Here is a 23,637-nt window from a genome sequence, read left to right as displayed (position 1 = left end):
CCATGACATCACATATGTTGTCCTTGTTTCCCCATGAAGGATACACACACATGTATAATCCTTGTTTAAATGGGATTGATATTCTCACTCGCAGATATCCCTACATCTGTTTTCTCTTCTGTAGCTCCTTTGGCTGGGATGCTGAAAAAAAAGCGTTCACTGCTTGCCACCACATAAACAACTTCCCCGTGACAACACAGGAAAGATGAACCTGTTTGCTGAGACTTTCTGGCTGGGCCATAAAAAACGGCTACTATAGCTCTCCTTCCTGGACTGATCACCCCTCTCTGGCTCAGTATGACTGAAGCTTAGAACACTACAGACTGAAAAACAAAGATTATAAGTTTAAGTGATTTTTTTGTTGTGTAGTTAATCAATATTGTTCTTTATATAAAATGCATTGTAATATTGGAATGAAACCATTCAGCTGTTAAATCCGATAACTTCTTTTATAAACAAAAGAATGTGATCATGTTAGTTGGGAAATGTTGACTGTTACATTTTCTAGAGGGTTCACCAAAGTCACCAAATTCTGTTAGTCAGAGTTTGTGAGACTGTTTTAACACACTACTATTGGCATACCTATTTGTTAGGGGTGCAACGATACACAAAATTCACGGTTCGGTTCGATACTTTGGTGTCACGGTTCGATATTTTTTCGATACAAAAAAAATGTTCATGCCTTTTTAATTTGTCATTTATTAAAATTATAAATATATATTTTAACTCAAAAGTACAGTTTTTAAATTTAATGTTGCTGAAACAACAAAGTAATAAAATAAAAAATATATATCTGCAGGGCTCGCGAAATTTCTAAATCCCTGGTAGCCCTTCGGGCAGGGACTCTTCAGTTTTTGGTAGCCCAAAATAAATTTAAGTAGCCCAAATAAAAAAGAGAGCAATTTTTTTTGATTGATGTTTTGTTTCCTGTTTTGTTTCCTTTACAATATTATTCATTAAAGTATAATATTGTAAAGGAAACAAAACATTAATCAAAAAATTGTTGAAAAACAAATTACAACATTGTATAAAAATTACAATCATCAACTCAAATACTTGGTTCTAATTGAACAGAAATTTCTATGAACTTGTAAGAACTGTGTAGGACATGAATCAGTCTGTGTCAGATCCTGAATTTGAAATTTCCACTGAAGTCACGGGTAAGAGGCAAGTGGAACCAAGATCTAGGCCATTTGCTTTTTGAAGTTTGCAAAGACTGCTAAATTTTGCCAGTGGTAGTTCACTCTTTGCAACATAGTACGCTGTTTTAAACTGATTTTCAGGTTTATTTTTAGTATGTTATTTGCAATTGGTGTTTGTTCTGGGAAAGATATTGCAGACTGAGCAATAATGCATTTCTTGCATTTCTCATGGGCAAGGCTGGACTGGGACAAAAAATCGGCCTGGGCATTTTGACTAGAGACCGGCCCACCAGGATAAAGATTGAAAATGTAACGTCATTCAGGGGTAAAACCGCAAAGGATTCTGGGAACTTGCGGCAAGAGGTACTAGCGCATGCAGGCTTTCAATTGAACTCAGTTACACAGCGATAAAAAGAAACCCAAAAAATGGCAATAAGCTGTTGTATTATTAACTGCAATAGCCGGTCGCATGACAGCCACGGGAAGCCGACGGGTAAAGAGATCGGTTGTTATAGGATTACGTCGTTGAAGAGAAATTGTTCGAGCCATGTTTCCGAAGTGACAAACAGGCGACGGATGGCCTGGATTGCAGCCATTCAAAGACCAAATATAACGTCCCAGAACACTCCAGCTCACAGGTTAGTCTGCTCCAAGCATTCCCACAAAGGTCAGTCTGCTGTTGTAGTTAATACGTCATTTTTCTTAACATAATTGGTGATATAGGTTACAAGCAAGTCTGGCGCTGAACAGAAATTGTCGCGCTATGCTCCTTTATTTATTGTGCATAAATAGTGAATTGTCCTGACACAATATTGCATTTCGCTTCTGTTATTACCATGGTACATTGACAAAAACATATACTTTTATTCACAGGATAAAACAGTTGTTTTGTGTCACTAATTGTCCAGTGCGATTACAGCATACAATATTATTGTCACTGCTACATTTCTGTAATGCTACCAGAAATTATTTCCACTACTAATTAGTTACCGTTGAGCTCAAAGGTTATATTAATAAACGGTTAACGAATGTGTATTTATGACGACGATTTGTGAAACTGGTAAACTTACCTTTGTTCGTACGATGGTCTTTCGTTCTACACGGTGCATTTCAAGGTCCTGTACCCATCCGTCGGTAAACTGTACCTGGGCTTGTTGCAGTGACCTGAAGTTACTAAACTTCATGAGTGTATGCACTCACTCCAAGAAGCGTATAATTATAAATCTGAGCGTGGTGAAAGTTGGGCAGCACGCTAACGTCTTTTGTCCACTCTGTGTGCTCGTAAGGGTCTGACCCTTTCACTCCTTTGATTTTTCCTCATATCTTTTCTTTGTCTTTTCATCGAGTCTGTCTTTGTATGGACCGGCATTGTTCTCCTTTTGTTTTGTACATTCCTTTTTTGTGCGGCAAAGAAAAAACAAGAAGGCATTGGAACCGGAGAATGAATGTTTTGCGGTGCTGCAAATACTTGCATTTGACGCGGTACTTGATTGTTTTGCCACTAGTTCCCGGCATGCAATGCGCGAAAATCACGTGATTGCTAAACAAGGGGGAGGGTGCATCCGGCCTCCTCGGTCTAGCCCAGAGTCGATCATGACCAATTGGCCAATCCAACACCTTTCATTACATATACCCTCCCTAAAAAAAAAAAAAAAAAAAAAATCCATCGGCCCATAAAAACAAAAAATCGCCAGCGGCCCACCAGGCAAATGCTATGTCCAGCTATGCTCATGGGTTCTAATGGGAGCCTTTCTTAAAATGACTGGTCCCAGTAACAAAGGCGCTTGTCGACTCGAGGGAAAACCAACAACACACCCGGCAGAACATTATGTTATTTACACGGGTGCACATAAGTGGTCCGCATTAGCTGTCAAAATAAAAGACGCGCACCAGATAAGAAGTTGCAACGCGCGTTTGCCTCCATATGCCACTGTTTTTGTCCGCTAGAGTGTGATTTTCACGGCACATTCTGCACCACATCTCTGTGCGTTCATCATTTGTTTGAAGCCAGCTCACTTCCTGCAACCACTTTTCCGAGAATATGCGCTTCTTTTGTGGTTCGGACTCCTTCTGACATTTCTTTGGAGGTGGAGGAACACCAAAGTAATTGCTTAAAGGAGCTTCTTCGACATCTTTAAGAGTTCTAAACAAATGTCTGTCCTCCTCCTGAAAATCTTATGTACGCAAACACGCATTGCAACTTCATATCTTGTGCGCGTTTTTTTATTTATTTTGATAGCGAATGCGCACCTGTGGACCACTTATGTGCAGCCCTGGTTATATAGCTCGTCATATTGCAGCCACAGAAATTCTTTTGTCCATGAAACCATAAAGCTGCACTTTCTTTTTGCCTTATAGTCTCATTTGTCATAACTTTTCCGTTTTGTGGTAAGCTTTTCTTTGGCTGTCACTTCTTCACCCTGACCTGTCTTATTTGGCTCAGCAGAACTAAAATATATGTCCTGCTGCTTTTACAGAGGCACTCACATAAGCTCAGCGATTCTCTGCGCGATCAACCTCTCACATGTTTAAGCTTGCTGCGGGAGATTTCACTTGTCATGTTTGCATAGTAAGCTAACAATTAATAAGACGATGTCAGAGGAATTGGTGCACAAATTATCATCACTCACAGATCAGTGCTGTCGCTCTCTATACACAGTTCGCTCGATTGCAAAGTGAAAGCAAAAAAACAAGCGCAAATTCAAATGCGATTTCAATATGTCACATATTGACAGTGGCTCACCGATGCCAATGACATAATTACCCAGCTACATTTCTGAAAGAATGCAAAAGCATTGACATATATTTTTCCTTCCTACGATAGGCCGACGGGCAGGGCAGAGATAAATTTTGGTTTTTATTTATCAAAATGGGGAGCACCTGGTTCATTATTTACATGGGACTCTGCTGTTAGCTGGAGCTAACTAATTGTTACTACCAGCCAGTGATGAAGACTTACTTTCTTGAAAAACCCACGATTAACCCGCTGCTGTGGAAAAAGTGATGTAGATGTTAGTGCAGCGCATCTGTATGCACACTTTCTCACAGTGACCTCTGCACTGTAAACAATACAAGGTCATGAATAACACACTGCTGGTAAATTCACAAAGACACGGAAAGTGGCAATTAAAAGGTTAAGTCAGCACGGCCCAAAAGCCCATGCAACCTGTTGCTGTGACCTTTCTGCTCCTGTAAAAAGAAACATACATACATCCACCCTTTTGTCACTGTGTAGGTGGAGGTGCATTCTTGCATACTGGTGTCAAGTAAGTTAAGCTTTTGTCAGTCCAGTCAGTCCCCATTTTTTATTTGCTGACAGTAGAACCTCTCGTGACGCAATAAGTTTCTACTGCCAGCAATGACGCCATTTCAAAAAAAGAGAAAAGAAAATTTAGACTGGATTACCTCGCTGAATCCTTTTTGACAGGGACTTGTTTTCTGATTGTCCCAAATAAGTGGCTTTCTCCTGAGCCCATTTTAATTTTGGAAAAGCTCACTTGCGATTGTTCAACATGTTGTGTAGCGCTTTCGATTCCGATGTTGCAGGCCTCCTGGAAAAAGAGAAAATTGCCAAACAAAAAATCTCAGTGCACTGTTAAAAATCGAAAAATATGAAGGCCTAGTTTTAGGACTTGTCTGAGCATACTCTCTTAGAATGATGAAAAAACAAAACTAATTGGCAGGTTCAAAGTGGTACCAAAAGAAAATGCATCAGTCAAGTAAATCCCCAAAACATTCATCCACGAGTCACACACCTCACACAACAGCAATATTCTATCAGATAATGAGTTTTTTCCCCCCTATGTACCCAGATGTGTGTCATGATAAGACCTCCCCCACACATCAGAAACAAGAAACTCAATAATCTATTAGTCTCCACTCATCTGACCCTCCTGCAGCATTCTGTTCACCCCTGCTATGATTCAATCATTTTTGCCCAAAATAATACTAGTTCACTAGTCTATGTATCACTTGTTAACCTACTAAGTGAACCGGACAAGATGATGGTAACAGAAATGCATGCTTAAAAATACTATTTGATCTTCATGAGCTTCATGGCATGTGTGTATGTGTTAGTAGGATTAATGCATTTTTCTGTTTGTGTAATTTTTGTGTACCTCTCCTCTTTGCGGTGCTCCAGACACTTTACAATTCACCACGCAAGGCAGTCGTTTTTTCTTCCCAAATTTCATTCCCACACTAAAACAGCCAGCTGTTTTAGTGTCCTCCCCTGCTCCTTCCACTGTGGTCTCATCCCATCTCCCCCCCCTTGCAGCAGTCCAGTGAGAATCAGTTGTCTTTCAGCTTTGTCCTGTCTTTTCCACTGTCTCATCTTGCCATTTTGCTCCAAAAGTGGCAAATGTCCAACTCAGGCAGTCTTTTCAAAAGTCCATTCACACACAGTGAAGTTGCAGCTCGTTGGAAATGCACATCCATCCATCCAGTCATGATGATGCCATTTTTCTCCTTGCTGTCGCTGTCTTGCACAGCTGCTGCTGCTGGACCTTTTCTTCACGGCTCAGGATACTGCTGTGAGCTCTTGACCTGCTGTGAGCTCTTGACCTGCTGTGAGCTCTTGATATCCATCTCGTTGTTCTGGAACTGCATTTCTTGTCTCCGGGGAAAGATTTTTGGAGCTTGTGTTCTCAGGGTGACAAACTGTCAAGAGATGTATTCTAAAACACTTCTTCAGCTGAGAAACAGAGAGGAAAAACACACAGTTTTACTTGTTGCTAGCAAGAGCAGCCAAAGAACGCTCGCACGAGAGTGATGGCTCAGGGACTCGCAGCTCTGAGACTGCCCTGGTCTTTATTTTATACATCAGTGGATGTTTGTTCCTTACATTGGAATGTGGATGTTTATATGTGTGTGTGTGTGGGTGTAGGTGTGGAGTTAGAGTGTGACCCCATAACCGACTTCCCTAAATCTGCTGGTTGGAAGTCCAACAGTTCATCTAAGCACTTAGACTAAAACTTGACATAGCTACGTTTATCCTACCATAAAATAATAAGACAAGGTACGACCTCTCCCATACTCCCAGAGTGTGGGTGTGAATGCCAGAGCACTCTGGAATGCACACAAAGCCTTTGCAGACTATTAAGGATCGCACATCCTATCACTACCATATGCAAACTTATATTATTAAAAGATTATACTGACTACTAAGTACAATTTTCCATTGACATATTTCATCTTCAATTATTCTTGTATGAAATTCCCTTGAAGTAACAACTGAATTTCAACCAACTCAGCTTGCTCTGCATATTTTAAAACATGGCGGAGCCCAGCTGTAATTGTACCTTGCATTAATATGGTGTATTATTAACGGTGACACAGCACTGCTTAGAAAAATAATTTCCCCCAGGGATCAATAAAGTATTCTGATTCTGATTCTTAGCATGTCGTCCTGAATCTCACAGGTGTGCCGATGACCTGTGCAGTATATGAGGCACTAAAATCCTGGTTTATTTCTGGGATATGAAGAGGAGGGAGTCATGTGAGCTCTATCAATATTGCACGACTTACGTCTCAGACCTGTATTTATGTATATATGCACTGAAATTGCGCTGTAATATCCAGTTAACTGTCCACATTTGTACTCTGTTTTTCCATTTATTATATTTTTTTTCATTAATTAGTCTGAAAAAAGATCCACGTAGTAACCAAAGAGAGCCTAAATCGATGGTCTCTAATAGCAGCCAAATTATAAGAGCTTTCATTAGTGATGGTGAGATGAAACCTTGTGATGAACTGAAGCTTTCCAGCTAACTGGTCGACTCATGGTTCGAAGCATTGTGACGATTCATTGGCTCTACTGCGCCATCAAGTGGATGATTAAAGTTAAATAGGCTCAATGATTATAATGATGTGATGTGTAAACTTAATAAATAAATTGTTTTCATGGTTATTTATCCCAAATATTGTCTCAGTATGTCTGATACAAAAGAGAAAGTGGAAACTATCAGGACAGAGTTTTGATATGATTGTGTAACTGTGTAATCATGCTTATGTACATCTGGACAATGACACAAACTAGTGTGTGGTGCTTCACTTTTTTAATAAACTAAAAGACAGAAATGAGATTATAAGATCTGTGGTGTTGTTGATTTATATTATGGTACTTATCATTTGTGATATTTATTACTGTGTGCATACTTTATTAGGAGAGATGAGATCTAAATGTTGCCAGACAGGGGAAAATCTTCTCTTCCTTGCTGGTTCCATCGAAGGGGAAATGCTCAAGTATGTAACTGGGACATAATCCAATTCCACAACACAATGTGATGGGGAATCAGCTGTGTTTTGCTGCCCAATTTATTTAGAATCTGGCGCAAAACGGCGAGCCAGTTCCTGAATCAGTCACGTGGTACGGACTGCCCGCGAGGCCTCGAACGTCACTGCATACGCAATCAAAGCAAGACGCGCGCTTCACAAAACTACCCTGAGATTACCGACACACGCTTCAAAGCTTCGACACACAGGAGACATCACTACTTTTCATACAGATGATGTAATAGTTCAAACTGACACCAAACCTGCAGAAAACTGTGCTTACAGACCTACACAATCAAACACTGAGGTCAATTTAGCTGCGCTCCTATTTTATGAACAGTGACTGCACAGTGGTTAGTACTCTGTGTTGTGGTTTTATTTACATAAAACGTGAATATAAAGAAAAAGGAGAAAACTTTATGAATGTGAAGGCTGCATGTTTAATGTAAAGAGCTATTGACTCAGGTAATGTTTGCCATGGGTCCTAAATTAATGTAGCCAATCCAACAGCGTGAAGGTGAGTAGGGGTACAGTGTCAGTGTAGCAGTGACATGTGTGACATGACCAGGACTCCAGCTGTCTCAGGTAGATCCAGTGACATCTTCAATGTTCTCATGACTTATTTGGAAGTTCCCCGTGCAGCTGAAGAATGGAGACTTTTCATAGCATAATATGCAGACAAATGCCATTCTGCTGCCTGTAGTGTGCCCAGGCAATTCTTTTATATAAGTAGACCTGAAGAAAGCATATTTTCAGATCTGCATTTACCTGCCTCACAGGAAATTCCTGTGATTTGTGTTTCAGGGCAGAATGTGCATGTAACTAGTCCTGGCATTTGGTCCCTCACACAGCCCAAAGGGATGTTTGAAATGCATAGAGGCATTAATAGGCCTGCTAAAGAGGCGGGGTAACGGCATAGCAGCGTACATAGATGAATGGCTGTTGTTATCAGAGTGAGAAATGTTGAGAAAAGAGCAGGTTAAAGTGGATCCACTGATGACTCTGGGTTTCACCATAAACTACGAAGAGTGTCCTGCAGCCAACTCAGCCCTTATCTTTCATAGGAATATCTCTAAATTTCACCTCATACATAGCGTGTCTCTGTAGGCACAGAGGGAAAAATGCTGTCACATGCAGGCATGTTTCAGGTGGGACGACATCTCTCATTCAGACAATGGCTGCAGATGCTTCACTAGAAGCTGTCACAAAGAGGAAGGTGATACCACGGATGCAAGTCTCATGGGCTGGGGTGCCACTCACAGCAGCATAGTAGTGGGTGGAACTACTGGGACTCACCTCAAAGGGGTGCTCACATCACCTGGCTAAAATTACAAGCAGCATTTTTCACACTGAATAATTTCCTCCCTTCAGAGTTGAAGTGATAATCTTTACTACTGGGGGTATAACACTGAGGACCGATGAGTCAATTCTTTTTACTTTGTTGATGTAACCATAGGGGTTCCTTGAATGGTTGCTGCACATCAGACCTACACACACTAAGTGCAGACGTGTTAGCAGCTCCACTGTCAATAGTAGTCCCAGAAACAACTAATATAAAACCCTCACAGTCACAAGAGACTGCTGCACTGCTGCTAGCACTAGCCAGGAAGAAGTGCAGGAGGAGGCTACAGCAGTCCCAACAAGAAAGTGAGGAAAAGACAGAGGGAGGTGTAATCAGCATGGTAAGAACATAGATGGACAGAATTGGGAAGGGAGAGCTTCAAGGAAAATGAATGGCTACTTTAATCATGAGGCACTGCTAATAGCTAATGTAGCTTTTAATTGTCACATGCTGCCCTGCACATGTTGCCTTTTAAACTGACCATTTGGAGCAGCATTCATCTGTTGTCACTGAGAGCTACTCACATTCTGAGAACTACTGTCCACTGGCACCCAGCACCCACAGCTGGTGACCCTAATCTGGGCAGGATTTGACCAGCCACAGGTCAACATGTTTGCCTCTAGGTAGAAAGTGCAGTGTCCACTGTATTTCTCCCTGATGGACAAGGAAGCTCTACTAGTGGTGGGCCCATTAGCTCACGAATGGCTGCATGCTCTGCCTTTTGCATTTCATCTGCTGGCCTTGATTTCACTCACTCTGAGAGAGAGATGGCTGACCACGATGTCCCTTTGGTTAGTGGAAATTATGCCCAGCTGTTTACTTACATGACATAAATTGAAAAAATGAAAGATATGCATTGGAATAAGGAAGAATTTTGGACAAGTATGTTTAGGGCTGTTCGATATAACGATATATATCGGATGACGATATAAAAACATCTATCGTTTGTTTCGCGGTGTCGTAGAATAAACTGTTTACAGCAATATTTTTTCATTGTTTTGATGGTCACTGTAGTGGCTATATTAGTTTCTATAAGTTCTCTCTTTCTCCTATATTTAATATAACCACACTACTGATGTTCAAGCACCTGTTTTTACGTGTTGTCGTTAGCAACAACGACGGTAAAACCATCGCGTGGCTCCGCTGTCCACTTATTTGTTTTCTACATAAACCTTTCACAATAAAGCTCAAGATCCTGTTGAGACTTTTCAAAATAAACTGAATCACGTGAAAGAGTATGCAGAGAGTTTACGGATGAGAAGAAAAAAAGAGCCGTCAAGTGCTAAAAAATAAATTTTAGACTCAAACTTTGAAAGAAAATGGTGGCCGTTACAACTTATGTCTAAAAATGTATAGTTTCATGCATTGGTTAAAACACTCAAATCCAGGTAAAGGACGCCAAGCTGGAAAAAGTTCACGCAAGTCGAATTGCCCGAGATTTACAGAATTTACAGAAAATATTACATTTTTGTGATTTATATCGTGGTTAGGATGATAAATGTCTTATATCGGGATATGAGATTTTTGTCATATCGCACAGTAAGTATGTTAGTCTTTTTAAAAAATGTGTTTTATTATGACTCATGAAAAGAAATGAAGGGAAAAATACTCACCTGTGCTTTGATTTATTTACTATAAATAATACATTAACAAAACACAGCAACATTAAAGTTAGAATACAAAAGCAATAATCTCTGGTCCTTAGTTCCTTAGTTATGCTGCAATATGTCTAGACTGCCGGGAGATTCCCATTATGCATTGAGTATTTCTTCTTCACTCCCTATGTGTTTATACACCTCTCTGCATTGAATTATTCTTCCTCTCTGGCTCTCTTCCACAGTGTGTCTTTGTCCTGTCTTCCTACCCTCATCCCAACCTGTCGCAGCCAGGAGGGAGTTTTTCCTTCCCACAGTCACCAAAGGGCTTGCTCATAGGGGGTCATATGATTGTTGGATTTCTCTCTTTTTTGTATTACTGTATACAAAAGGTATTTTATGAATTTCACCAGGTTCTGTACTAGGACCAATACTTCTTATGTTACACCTGTTTAGGCAGTATTATTAGAAAACACTTCATACATTTGCATTGCTTTGCAGATGACTCTCAACTTTATATACCCATGAAACCAGATGACAGAAAACTAATTAAACTACAGGAATGTCTTAAAGATATTAAGGTCTAGATGACTTTTAATGTCCAACTAAAGTTAAACGTGTCTATCTGAAGCAAAGAAGTCAAAACAGATACCTCTGTAACTGCATGTTTAACACAATTAAACATTTTTTCTTTCATTGCACACAAAATTTAGTAGAAGCTTTACTGACGTGGGATCTCATTTTACTTGTCTGACTGGAATTTGTCAACATGAGCAAATCATCTGACGTTATATCACCCAGACTAACTCTGTCTGTGTCCATAATCAGAAATCCAACTGAATTTACTTGCAGCAACCCCAATTCTAACTACCAGAGATACATATACATATGGCTGTGTGTATACTGTTACTGAGTAGGGCAGCATCCCATTAGATCCACTGATAAGATAAGAATGAAACAAGAACAATATCGTTGGAGTCCACAGGATTCAAGTTGTTCTTGTTGCTTGACACTTGGGAAAAAAAAACCTCACTGGGTGCTGGAATATCTCGGTGGAGAAGAGCCTTGAATCCTCTCGCCATTGTCTTTACTGACAGCAATGAAGGCAGTGAAAGAACTGCTCTCTCCTGATTGCACACTCAACTCCACCACCTTCTCCTTCACACCTCCATCTTCTTCTACCTCATCGTCTTCCTCTCCGTTCTCTAGTGAGCAAATAAGAGTCCGAGCACCCAGCCTGTGAACTGTTAATCTACAGACAAGAGAAAGAAAGAAGCACAGGTGGAGCTCATTCTACATTTCATATTTTCAAAAAGGTCTAAAGGAGATAATAACAATTCTTTCATAGGATGGAAATCAGACATAAACACCATCATCTTTCAAAAAGACATCAAATACTTAAGGAGTGTGATGCTATGAGCTCAGTGCAGATATCAGTATGGTGATATGGTCACAATGACAATGTTTTAGATCATACATACAAGCAACACGAGGTAATATCTAATTGTTCCAGTGGATAAACCGCTCATTTACCCAGAGTTCTCTGCAGGTCTGAGACTGAAGTGCGGCTGGTTCTCAGAGGGATGACCTGCCAGGCTGTACTTCAGCGTCACACAGCCCTCTGCTGCCTCTGAGCTCTGACACAGAATTACAGTGTTAAACCAATTTAATCTCTTCAATGGAAAATAAATAATAAAACAAACATTACTGTAATTGTTATGAGTCATTGTCTTACTTTTGGTTCCTGTCAGTCCCTGTGATGAACTGAGCGTGACCTCCTCCTTCCTTGGCCATCCCATTGACGAGAGCAGAGCTGGCCCCTTCCCCAATCCCAAAAGAGAAACACCTGCAATACAACAGTTTTCACAGAGGACATGTTGGACATTCTGGAAACTGTGTAGATATAGTTGTGTTTTTCTGGTTTGTGAGAATACAACAGCTGTTTTTAAAACACACAGGTTTGGTACGCAGCACATGTCATCATATTTTTCTTGTTTTTCATGTGAGAGATCTTCTTCACCAGATCGATCACTTCTTTGGTGTTCCCCACCTCTTCATCAGTAAAGACAAACAGCCAGAGAGGAGAGTTGACACACATCTACACAAGCTGAAACACAACTCTCTGACAGGTATACAAGTATGCTGTCAGTAAACTGTTTTAGTAAAACAACATAAGAGAAGTAAGACTGAGAGGAACAGTAGGAGCCACTCAACAGATCAACTTGTATATAATTAACAGATTATATAAGATATGTTACGAGTGATACGGGGCTTGGTTCATAGTTAACTTACATGTTGGAATAATGAATGATTAAAAAGATATAATAAAGAATGGCATCATTAAAGTGTGTGTGTGTGTCTGAGTTACCTGTTTAGGCTGAGTGGGAATGCAGGGCTGACCGTAAGTATTTTTGAGGGGCTAAGGATCTCTGTTCCTCCAAGATCAGCCTTCAGAGCCTCCATGGTCTTCTCACTATACTCTACACTCTTACTGCCATGACAAACACACAAGTGAGATCAAACATAACATGTTGTCTAACAGCAGGGAAGATATCTTATCACACATTTACAGAAAAAAGTGACAGAAAACTGATATAACGGAGATCATATGAATACAACTGATGGGAAGATGTGTTCATAACTAGACCCAAAACTAAATGTTGGAATAGCAGCCCATTGGTAAGCTCTTCAACAGGAGCAGAGGAGAGTCCTGAAGGGAAGAGAGAAAAGATGGTGAGGCCTCTGTGTGAGAGCAACAATTTTACAAAAGTTTTGAGGAAATATTTTGTAACTCTAACACCACTTTATGAATACCCTGGCACTGCTGATGTGAGTATTACTCATATTTTCAGATCGATTCACTAAGAACACCAACTCTCCACATGAAGCCATTTCATGTGTTTCAGAGAGCCTGAAACATTCTCTCCTGGAGCCACAGCTGGACTGGCCATCGGCTACTGATGGTGATTTTTCATTTGGGCAGATGCTTATATTATTATTATTATTATTGTAACCGTATAAACAATGAAAGGTAGTGGATTGGCCAGTTGGTCATGATCGACTCTGTGCTGGCCAATTACAGCCGAGGAGGTCAAACTTTAAAGTTCCATATTGAGGTGAAAAGGAACACGATTTGTCCCATACTTCAAGTTGAATGAAAAACGACACAAAGCTGGAGTTATGCTGTGTCTTTATGCTGCACAGCTGCCTCTTCTTCTATCATTCTCTCCCCATCTCTCTCCTCTTGCTACTTCAATCATGATCAGCTGATCGGCTTTTCTGTCGCAAGTCCGTCGCCGTTGTTTGTTCATTGCCCACTTTGCACCAGAAAGAGGAGACCAGCGGATAAACAACAGCAGCACATTTAAGCTTGATAAGCTGTTGTTAGAATAATTTAACATTACTTTCTAGTATCAGCTGACGTTTGCTGGAGCCACAGCCGTAAAACTGCTGGTCATGATATTGGTTTGGATATGTGGTGAGAGGGAAACATGAAGATGTAAAGTGCCTGCTGCCCTGCCTCTTTTGATGCCATACTATTTGTTCAGCGTTCACAGCCCACACTGCCTGTGGCCTTTACATACATCGGTCGGGGCCCTGCAAAGTATGCAGTCACTGTGAGATCACTCTGTGCGCTCTCAACAAGATATAAAGCACGCAGTTAGGGGTGGGTTTAAAAAATCGATTCATCGATTAAAATAGATTCTAACTGGAATAAAACGATATCAATTCATTAAATCCTGAAATCGATTTTTTTTATATACATATGTGGTTTGCCGCGTATGAAACTTGCAAGCGGTTAACATGAGGAAGTCACGCCAGAGTTAAGTGACCTGGACGCATGAACCATCATGGCTACTCCCGGGAATGTGCCACCAAGCCTAAAGGCAGATGTCTGGCAACACTTTGGATTTAAGAACTGTGAAGACAGTGAAGAGCCGGACAAAAGCAAAGCCATATGTAAGATGTGCAAAATGGAGGTAAAGCACTGTGGAAATACCACAAATCTCAGAAATCATTTAACGAGGCATCATCCAGATATCCCGCTAGCAAAAACGGCCGACACCAAGCAACGCTCACTCGAAAAGGCATTTGCAGTGAAGTTGGCATCCACTTCTCCAATGTGCCCAAAAAATAACACAGTCTGTCGCAACTCTCATATGTAAAGATATACGTCCGTACAGCGTTGTTGAAAATGATGGCTTCCAAAACCTCATTAATACGCTAGAACCATGCTATGTTTTACCAACACGCAAACATTTGAGTGAAGTGGTAATCCCAAACATGTATGAAAAAGTGAAACACGATGTTAGTGTTTCACTTTTTCAGTGGTTCATGTCTTACAGACAAGAACCACTGAAGCAAGCCACACAGCAGTTAATTTATCTGAAATTATGTTCAAAGCAATCGAAGAATGGGAGCTTACAAACAAAAATCCAGGCATTGTAACTGACAATGCTGCAAATATGGTGCGAGCTGTGGAAATAACGGGCTGGTTGCACATTGGTTGTTTTGCCCACACACTCAATTTAGCTTCACAAGCAGGACTGAAAGTTCCAGCTGTTGCTCAGCTGCTTGGCCGAGTGAGACGCATAGCATCCTTTTTTCATCGCAGCACTGTTGCAAGTCGCAAGCTTAAAGAGAAGCAAAAGATACTGAATCTACCTGCCCATAAGCTGGTGACTGATAGGGTGACCAGATGGAACAGCACGTTGGACATGCTGGAACACTTCCTAGAGCAACAACCAGCAATCTCTGCAGCTCTACTCTCACCTGAAGTGAGGAGAAGTGACAGTAATCTCTGTAGTCTTACAGAGGCTGACATACAGTAACTGATGGAGAAGATATAGTGAAAGCTTTGAAGCCGCTGAAAGCAGCCACACTGGTTATGTGTGAAGAAAAGTCCCCGACCCTTTCCATCATTGCACCTCTGCATGCACAGCTGCTGGAGAAGATGATCAGTGTCTCTCACGACTCCTCACTGATTAAAGACCTCAAGACTGCTGTATACGACAACTTGAAGTCAAAGTATGTTTATGAATTGTGTGTATATGCCATGAATGAGTGTAACTGTATGGATGCATGTATTACATGAAAATTCTTACTATAATGAAAAAATATATATATTATAAAAATGTTAGTTAAGCCCTCTTGTCTAGTAATAGGCCTTTTGATTTTATATCTATCTATCTATAGATGTTTATATATAAAATATGGAAACAAAGTCGTATATTAATGTTTCTGATCTTGCATGAGTGTATGTAACCATGCACATGTATATCCAACATAATAAACTGAGTTAAATGTGCAAAATCTCTTTTCAAGATATGTGGCCCTAAAGGACAAGCTGTACATTGCATCAGCATTAGATCCTCGCTTTAAGGCCCTGCCATTCTTGTCCAAAGAGACCTGTAACAACACATTCTCTCAGTTGGTGTTGGAAGCAGCAGGTTTGGAGAACGTGGACACAGCTAAAAATGATTGGTTTTTTTGCACTACTCGAGTTAGAATATAAATAGTAATTTCTTTAGTAATTAAGTTTTCATTTTTCTACAGCGACAGTCTGATGGTGACACATCTGAGGAAACTGTCCCTGACATCTCTCTTGGTGGTGTTGATGAAGTGGATTATGCCCCTCCAATTAAGAGGTCAAAGGACTCTGCATTAATTTTTCTCCTTGGGCCAGCCTACTCAACAAAAACATCAGCACCACAGAAAACACCAACTCAGAAGGCAAAGGAAGAAGTGAATCGATACAGGGACGTTGAGCCTGTTGCACTTTCTGAGGATCCTTTGATCTGGTGGAGGGACCGTGAAAGGGAGTATCCTCTTTTGGCTCTACAAGCAAAGCAGTATCTTTCCATACCTGGGACCAGTGTTCCTTCTGAACGAGTGTTTTCAACTGCTGGTGACACTGTTACCGCACAAAGGAGCTACCTGACTCCACAACATGTAGACCAGCTTCTCTTTTTGCAGAAAAACCTTACAGTCTCAAAGAAGTGAGAGGGTAGTTATAAATAAGGCTAAATTGCATGAGTTTCACAGAGGTTTTACAATACTGTTCAGTATGTTTTCATTTTTTGAAGTATTTTAAAAGGCAGTTTTTCATTTTCTGATCGTTCAGTTTCTGTCAGTTCACTTGTACACGCTGTGTTATCCTGTGTGTCCCCAAAACACAATAGTGGATTTCAGAAAAGCTGTGTGAGACACTAACAGCAAAACTATTTCTCTGAGGTTTTACTGATGTTTACAAAAGATATGTTCTATTTGCACTGGATCCCTGATCCACTTGAAATGTATGTATGAAAATAAATATATACTAATTTTAATTAAAAATTACATTATTGTAACTGCTTTAGTATCTGTTCTTAATTTTGAAATTTATATAATTCATTCACAAGGCTTAGAGGGTTCTTTTGACAGTACATATACAAGGTGAATTATCATAATTTTATATATATTCATCTCAAAATCCTGAAGAGAAAATGTAGATGCTAAGAAGTAAAAACAGATAAAGACTGTTGTAACAATAACTGAGATATGAAGACAGCTCATCACTTTTTCTGTTTTCATGCTTTCTGTTGTTATGGCATAAAGTTAAAATACTTTGGTCATTAAAAAACAAACCTTCTAGGATTAGATGTGTGATGGTGTAATGTCATTTAGTTTATTACAGTAAAATTGTGAATCTATTTTTGTAAAATAATTTTTAAACATTTCAAGTCAACTCAGCTTTTTTCCCTTTAATCTGATTGTCTAGAGATATACAGAGGATATAGAAAACATGGAGAGAAGGACAGACACTCTTTCCCGAATTGATGAGATTCTTCGACCTGTAGAGGACTTAGAAAATCGGATCCGTGACCGGATTTTCAATCGTCACTTGGAATCCAGGGTGGCTGTTGGAAACGTGACAACCTTTAGAGAAACACTCAGGGACAGCCTGCATCCACTTGGTGAAATTTTTGGGAAGGTGCAGCCCCAGCGGGAATTGAGCTTGGCATCTTCATTTGCTCCGTGTCCTCCATCATCCTCTCGACCTCACAGAAGTCAGATTCCAGTGAGGTCAAAAAACTACAGAGAAAGAGGTCAGTTCTTATATCGACGCAGTAAAGAGTCAGAATATCAGACATTTAAACCCTTCAGACTTTTAATCAGCTGTTGTGTGAGAGATAAACCCTCCAACCAGAGTTTACACATTGCTAAAACACATTGAATGTTAAGGTGTTGCCATGGTAAAATATCTATAGAGGTCAAAAGTTTGACATTTCAGCTTCACTTTTTATCCAGCCTGTGATTTGGTTTTATTTGAATACAAATTTTGGTAAATGGTTAATTAAGATTGATTATGTTGAACTGAAAACTTGTACTTTAATTTAATAAACACACTTATAGACATACATGGTTTGCTCTCCCCTTTAAAGTGCACTTTTGTCTTGTTCATTTTCAGCTGCAAACAAACTGAAATGTGAGTAATAAATATTTCATGATCTAATCTGTGCAGACAAAGAAGTCGCCAGTGGTGTCAGGCTGGTGACAGCCCAACATATGTTTGAGGCATTGGAGCAAACAATTAAAAAAAATTGTGTGGATGCCTCTCTGCCCAAAACTATTGTTCCAGCGCCTCAAACTGGAGGAGGAGCTGGAGTTCGAGCAGGGGCTGTAGCTCCAGCTCCTCCTCAAACTCCAGCTCCAGAACAAAGGAAACCTCGAAGGGTTGTTAGACACCCTCCAGAGGTGGACTTTAAAGGGCTTATCGTGGGGTACCTCCTGTCAATTGACAAAAAGTTAGGGGAGGAGCTTCAGTCAGTCTCGAATCCTTCAGAGACTCTCCGGCTGAGCCTCAGCCTGCTGAGTCAGGACGACTGGTAAAATGATTTTCTACTGTTATCATTAATTATTTTCAATTTAATGTGAGGATATGAGTTTTAAAACTATTTGATCTTCCTACAGGCAGAAAAAGATAGAGGGGCTGCGATACATCCGCACCCTGGCGCGGCATCACCAAGAGGAGTTGAAGTTAAACCTCCGTAGAGTTTTGTTAAGGTTCAAATATTGAGGAGGAGAGTACAAACAACCATTGGTCCAGAAGAGCTTGGTCAAACAATTGATTTTAATGAATACACGCATGGGAAGACCACTCTGTATGCAGACAGGAATTGATCTTCGACTTAATCAAAGCATAAGCAGATATTTATACCATCAGGGTTTGAATTAATGACACCCCTTCATACGTCACAGATCCATTTCATACATAGGTCACATCAAAACCACAATGACTTTTAACACAGTTTAAAAGAACATTATCTCTGTCTCATCTGGAACACGAGCCCCACATCCTGCAAGACACTGTTCCTCTTTCTTGCAGAGACAAACATGACTAACCTCTCACCTATAAATGAGTCTAACTAATGTGTGTGTGTGTGTGTGTGTGTGTGTGTGTGTGTGTGTCGACCTTACATGCTCTCTCAATTCACCCGTTGCACTTCTGACCTTTTACCAGAACAGAGGCTCATCCTTATGTGTAACAACCTAACTGAAACTATTTTACTATGTTGAATAAATGTTATAATCAAGAACCTCTACTAAAAGCTTAATAAAAGAATATAAAAGTATAACAGACGCTCTGCAACCCTGCAGTTTCCTGTCACTCTGACTTTGGACAGAGTGTACTCAGAATCAACATAATCATCACATACACACTTAAGATTATAACAAGCATTCAAAAGCATTTAAGATTATAGATTCAACTCAACAGTTTAAAGTGGTTATAACTGCACCTATAACAAAGGCCAATTGGGTACCAAGATGTTTAAACATCTGAATGCACTATCAATGCTGTAGATTATATTATTAATGCAATGGTAATGATGATGATTATTAACAATAGCAGCAAAATATCTCTCCAATCTCAACACTCCCTCTCTCGACCTCTGGAACACCAGAGGCCGCAATACATTGTGTCCTCGCTCTGACAATCTCTAGCTGTCCTTTTGGCTCAGCAAATCAGACAACCACCTCATGTCATCTAACTGGTCCAGTAATAAACACCAGCTCCCCCTCGAGAACACTCCATGCGTAAGATTAGGTTTTTTCTGCGTCCCTCTCTTGTGGTCCATCAGGCCTCGGGCCTCCAGGATCCTCACCCCCCTGTGGTCGCCGAGATCTTCTGCAAAGGAAACAAAACACCTTTTCCTGCGCCTCCCTATCTTATCATGTTTGGGACTCTTTAATCAAGAGCATGATCCTAATTATGTTCTTTACTTGTTGACTTGTATTTATATAATTCTTCAGTGTTACTCATCATTTAAAACTTTTAAAGGTTTGCTTGGGGGTGACACAAGAGGTATACCAGCTGTTTTTCTCTCTACATCTGTGTTTTTGCCACCCTCTTCTGTCCATGTTTGCAAGCGTGCCCTGTCTCATGCAGTTTTGTAACAGGTTTGATTTCAAACTGCTGAAATTTCCTCTGATTCTTTAGATTAAAAACAATCCCTCTTGTGTGTCCTGTGCGGCACTGGACACTGTAATATATTTGTGTGTACACCTCAGAGAGAGGATGGACAAAGAAGCTGAATGGACCTGTGAGAGTTTACTCCAGGTGTTTGTAAGGGCAAATGCCAATATGCTCATTCAGCAGCATGCCAAGGAAGCTCTGACCGCTCTGGTTCACGGTTGCAGCCCGAGTTGCTTTCTAAACAGCCTGGTGACTATGGGTTTGAAGTAAGTTCACACCTGTGAAGAGTATCTGTGACCCCAGCATCACAATCAGATCAGGTGAAAATCAAACACACTGAGTGGATTTGTCTGTGTTTCCTTCCTCAGACATAAGAGCGTTCTCGTGAGAGCTGGTGCCGCACTGGGGCTCCTTATAATCAATAAATTCATGGAAGCGGAGAAAGTCCTGTCTGCAAGACGGATTTTCACCAAATGCTTCCTGTTGGCTGTCAGTGAACTGTGTCAGGATGCTTCCTCTGAAGTCAGGTCAGTGTGAACTTTTAACAATTATAGGCTGATATTTCTATTTTGACTTTCTTTTGATAAATTCTCTGCATTTACTTAGAAACTAAAGTGCTGATTAAAAATGCTTCTCTCTGCAGAGCTCATGGAAAGGCCATCCTAAAAGACCTGGTCAAACAGAGGAAATTCAGAAAGATGTGGAAAGAAAGAAAGAAAGAAAGAAAGAAAGAAAGAAAGAAAGAAAGAAAGAAAGAAAGAAAGAAAGAAAGGAAAATGTGAGATTTGATTTGTTTTCAGTGTGTTTCACCTCTGAGATTTTTGTAGGTCTGAAAGTTTAGATTTAAGATTTTCTGATATCTTAAAAAACAAAACAGTATTTATTGTAAATATATAACCAATGAAGTATTTTCAAGGTCAATTTACTCAATTTACTTTATTTACAATTTACCTGAGAGTGTGAATCGACGTGCATTCGGTAGAACAATCGGTAGCACTCAAAGTTGCCTAAACTTAGTCTAATTCAAAACAAATGCAAATGCATGCATAAATGTTTTTCTGCATCTGTTGTAATTAAACCTTTCCAATCAGGTGGATCTTATTGTTTTAAACAAGTCAACCTGTGAATCTGAAATACTATAACCTGATATTTTGTATTTAGCTAGTTTTACTTAACTGCTGTTTGCATGTAAATTTTAGGTGGCAGGAGAACACTGTGGTGTTCAGTCTTCCAGAAAATCCAATTTAGTTGCAAGAAATATGTTAAAACTGACATTATTACATATGCTGTGTTAGAAAGGCTTTTTTCCGATGTGTATGAAACTTTGCAGTGTGCTGCTGAAGTCCAAGACAGCCTCACAGCAAAGAGAGTCTCTGCACGGCTATCAGAGAGGAGGAGAAAGCCTGGAGCCTGTAGACCGTGTCAGTGTTTCAAGGATGAGCAGGTTACACATCTGATTCTCATATGTTAAATGATAAAATACGTGAATATATTAGAAACGATGCTACTCTGCTTGTTTGATTCATTTACAACACTTGTTTACTTTCCATCAAATCATGAGTAGCAACATAGCACAGCTCATGTTTTAAATCTCTTCTTACATCTTAAGATCTGGCAAATTTTTGAGGGTGATCTCCTGTGAGAGTGGTCAATGTATCTGATGGAGATTTGTCTCTGCAGGATTGTTAAAGGATGTTCTTAAGGATGTTCTTGTGTCTTACTGCCTGTTTCCACTTACAGCACACTCAAGTGAAACGCCAGCGCTCTCCAAATGCAGTCATCCTTCCCCAGAAAAGGAGGAAAACCAAGGTTGTCTGTCTGTCCTAGACTTTCTGCAGTGGTGCTAAATTGATAACAAATAAATGATAGCTATATGTCTTCCACCCCTCAGGCCTCTACCTCAGATGCAGACGACACGTTCACAAGACCATCAGCCACCATCCCTGATTCTGAGCTGCCTCCGGTCTCAAATACAGCCCACAATCTTCGACCCTCTACTGTTGCACCTCGGCCAGACAGCCCTCTAAAGATCCACAACCGCTCAGTAGAAGAGTATCAGCAGGTGTACCATGAAGTGGTTGATGATATGCTGAGGTCAGTGTGGATCAAACCCCTTTTGTCCCCCGCCCGACAAAAAAAATGGCTTAAAACTTTCTATTTCTTCTGTTCCTCACAGAGACGAGAACGGACAGCTCCATCCATACAGTTTGGAGCTGGGACGCCTCATAAAGAAGAAGCTATGGGAGAGACTGAACCGTCCCACCATGATTATGTCTACTGATGAAGACGGCCGCCTTCACGTGGACGTGACTTACGGAGTTGAAGAGTGTCCTCCTGAATTTAATGTGGATACTACAAAAGAACCCGAGTGCTGAGCTGAACAGCTCAGAGAAACAGTGAAAGAAATGAGAACAGTTACTGAGTCTGTGTAAATAAGCTTTAAATAATCTGTAAATAAAACTTTTAAATAAATTCATTAGTGACAAAATCATCTGCAGGACTCAAATTGCTGAGGCACCACCCCTCAGCTCCACCTTCACACTTTGCATTCACCGTAATACTGTCTGCCCACTCGGATAAAAGCCTCTTGCTCCTACAGCCTCCATCCTCTTCTAGAAGTTCTTGCAAAAAACTAAAAAAAACTAAATGTAACCAGAGTAAAGCAATCTCTCTCTCTTCTTATCTCAGAAAGAGCTGTCGTAAAGCTTCTCACCTTTCAATTCATCTGTGCATCCAGCCTTTACATTACTCCCAAAATGTTGCCACAGTTGGCTATCACAGACAAATGAAAACTGTGCTTATGGTCAATCTCATAAAAAACTGTAGTTGTGTTCATATACAGGTGTGTCCCTCTACCCTTAACAATGACTTAAGCTGGGAAAGCTGAGAGGTCAGCAGGCATTTTCTGTTGAAAAGTTGAAAGTGATGCAAAAAATAAAGAAGAAGTTAGAGGAAAAATAAAGATATTTTGAATGCCAGTCACAGCATTTTAAAGATCATTCCAGTGTTTTCAAAATCTTGTTTCTTCCCAGGTTTTCTCAGCTTCTTTCTGCAGACAGACAAATGGACACCTGTCCATTCTTAAGATGAAGATATCACCATACGATGAAGTAACACAAGATGTCATAGTTTGACTGTCTTCTCAAGATATGTCACTATACTCTGAGCTGACCCATTGATGTTAATGATTCATCAAACACATCCATCAACACCAACGCCCATGTGAACACTCATAGCTACAACTGGAAACCGTTGGTTGAGTCATTGGCCTGATAACCGCCTTCGTTTGACCTCTTAACCTGACAAATATTTGCTGAATTGATGATTTCCATGTCAGGTTTTGCACAATTGCCTTTACTTATACTTCTTTTTGTTTTGCACAGAAAGATTTGACCTTTAGTTGTTAAACATTGGACTGAGCACATACACACATACACAGCAGAGTGTAAAGTGTCTGTGCATCTTTAGGTGTGTTTGCTGAAAAAGTAGTTTGACCAAATAACTGTAGTTCTGTGTTTCTGTCCTTCTGTGAATGTTCTTTCGTGTCTATTCCATTTATGTTGGAGACAAGAGGAAAAATGCCCATTAAGCTTTTGCTACATGCACTAATGTCACGCAACACAGGGATGATGTGTAGTGTAAAACAGACTAACACTGGATCTCATTTGTTTGGTGTCTCTTGGCTGTTCACAGGTCATTTTTTCTAAAGACTCTAAACTTGATACATGTAAGCTTTAGACTTTTAATACGTCAAAGAATTGCTTTTGTATTAACTTTGACGTGAGTCTAATTAGACTTAAGCAGGTTGTGTCTGATCTAATGAAAAGA

The 23,637-nt window shown here is 40.2% G+C and overlaps 1 protein-coding gene and 1 pseudogene across 1 annotated transcript; one reads left to right on the top strand and one right to left on the bottom strand.

Moving 5' to 3' along the window:
• Positions 1–11,381: 11,381 nt before the first annotated feature.
• On the bottom strand, positions 11,382–13,196 carry LOC147314072 (von Willebrand factor A domain-containing protein 5A-like; annotated as a pseudogene).
• Positions 13,197–17,136: 3,940 nt separating this feature from the next.
• LOC147314071 (uncharacterized) lies at positions 17,137–22,184 on the top strand. Its single transcript, XM_086262720.1, has 12 exons — positions 17,137–17,440; positions 17,857–18,220; positions 18,306–18,387; positions 19,675–19,698; positions 19,834–20,075; positions 20,178–20,336; positions 20,453–20,587; positions 21,009–21,027; positions 21,140–21,253; positions 21,550–21,618; positions 21,701–21,903; positions 21,986–22,184. Exons 1-12 carry the CDS (start codon positions 17,137–17,139, stop codon positions 22,182–22,184), a joined length of 1,914 nt encoding a protein of 637 aa, XP_086118846.1.
• Positions 22,185–23,637: the final 1,453 nt, after the last annotated feature.

This window comes from Aulonocara sp. 'chitande type north' Nkhata Bay, linkage group LG14 (assembly GCF_057382095.1).
Source record: "Aulonocara sp. 'chitande type north' Nkhata Bay isolate Kocher_YH1m ecotype deep benthic linkage group LG14, A_spYH_male_GT1.1, whole genome shotgun sequence".
NCBI lineage: Eukaryota > Metazoa > Chordata > Actinopteri > Cichliformes > Cichlidae > Aulonocara > Aulonocara sp. 'chitande type north' Nkhata Bay.
Note: the sequence above shows the minus strand (reverse complement) of the source record. Positions and strands in the feature narration are given on the sequence as shown.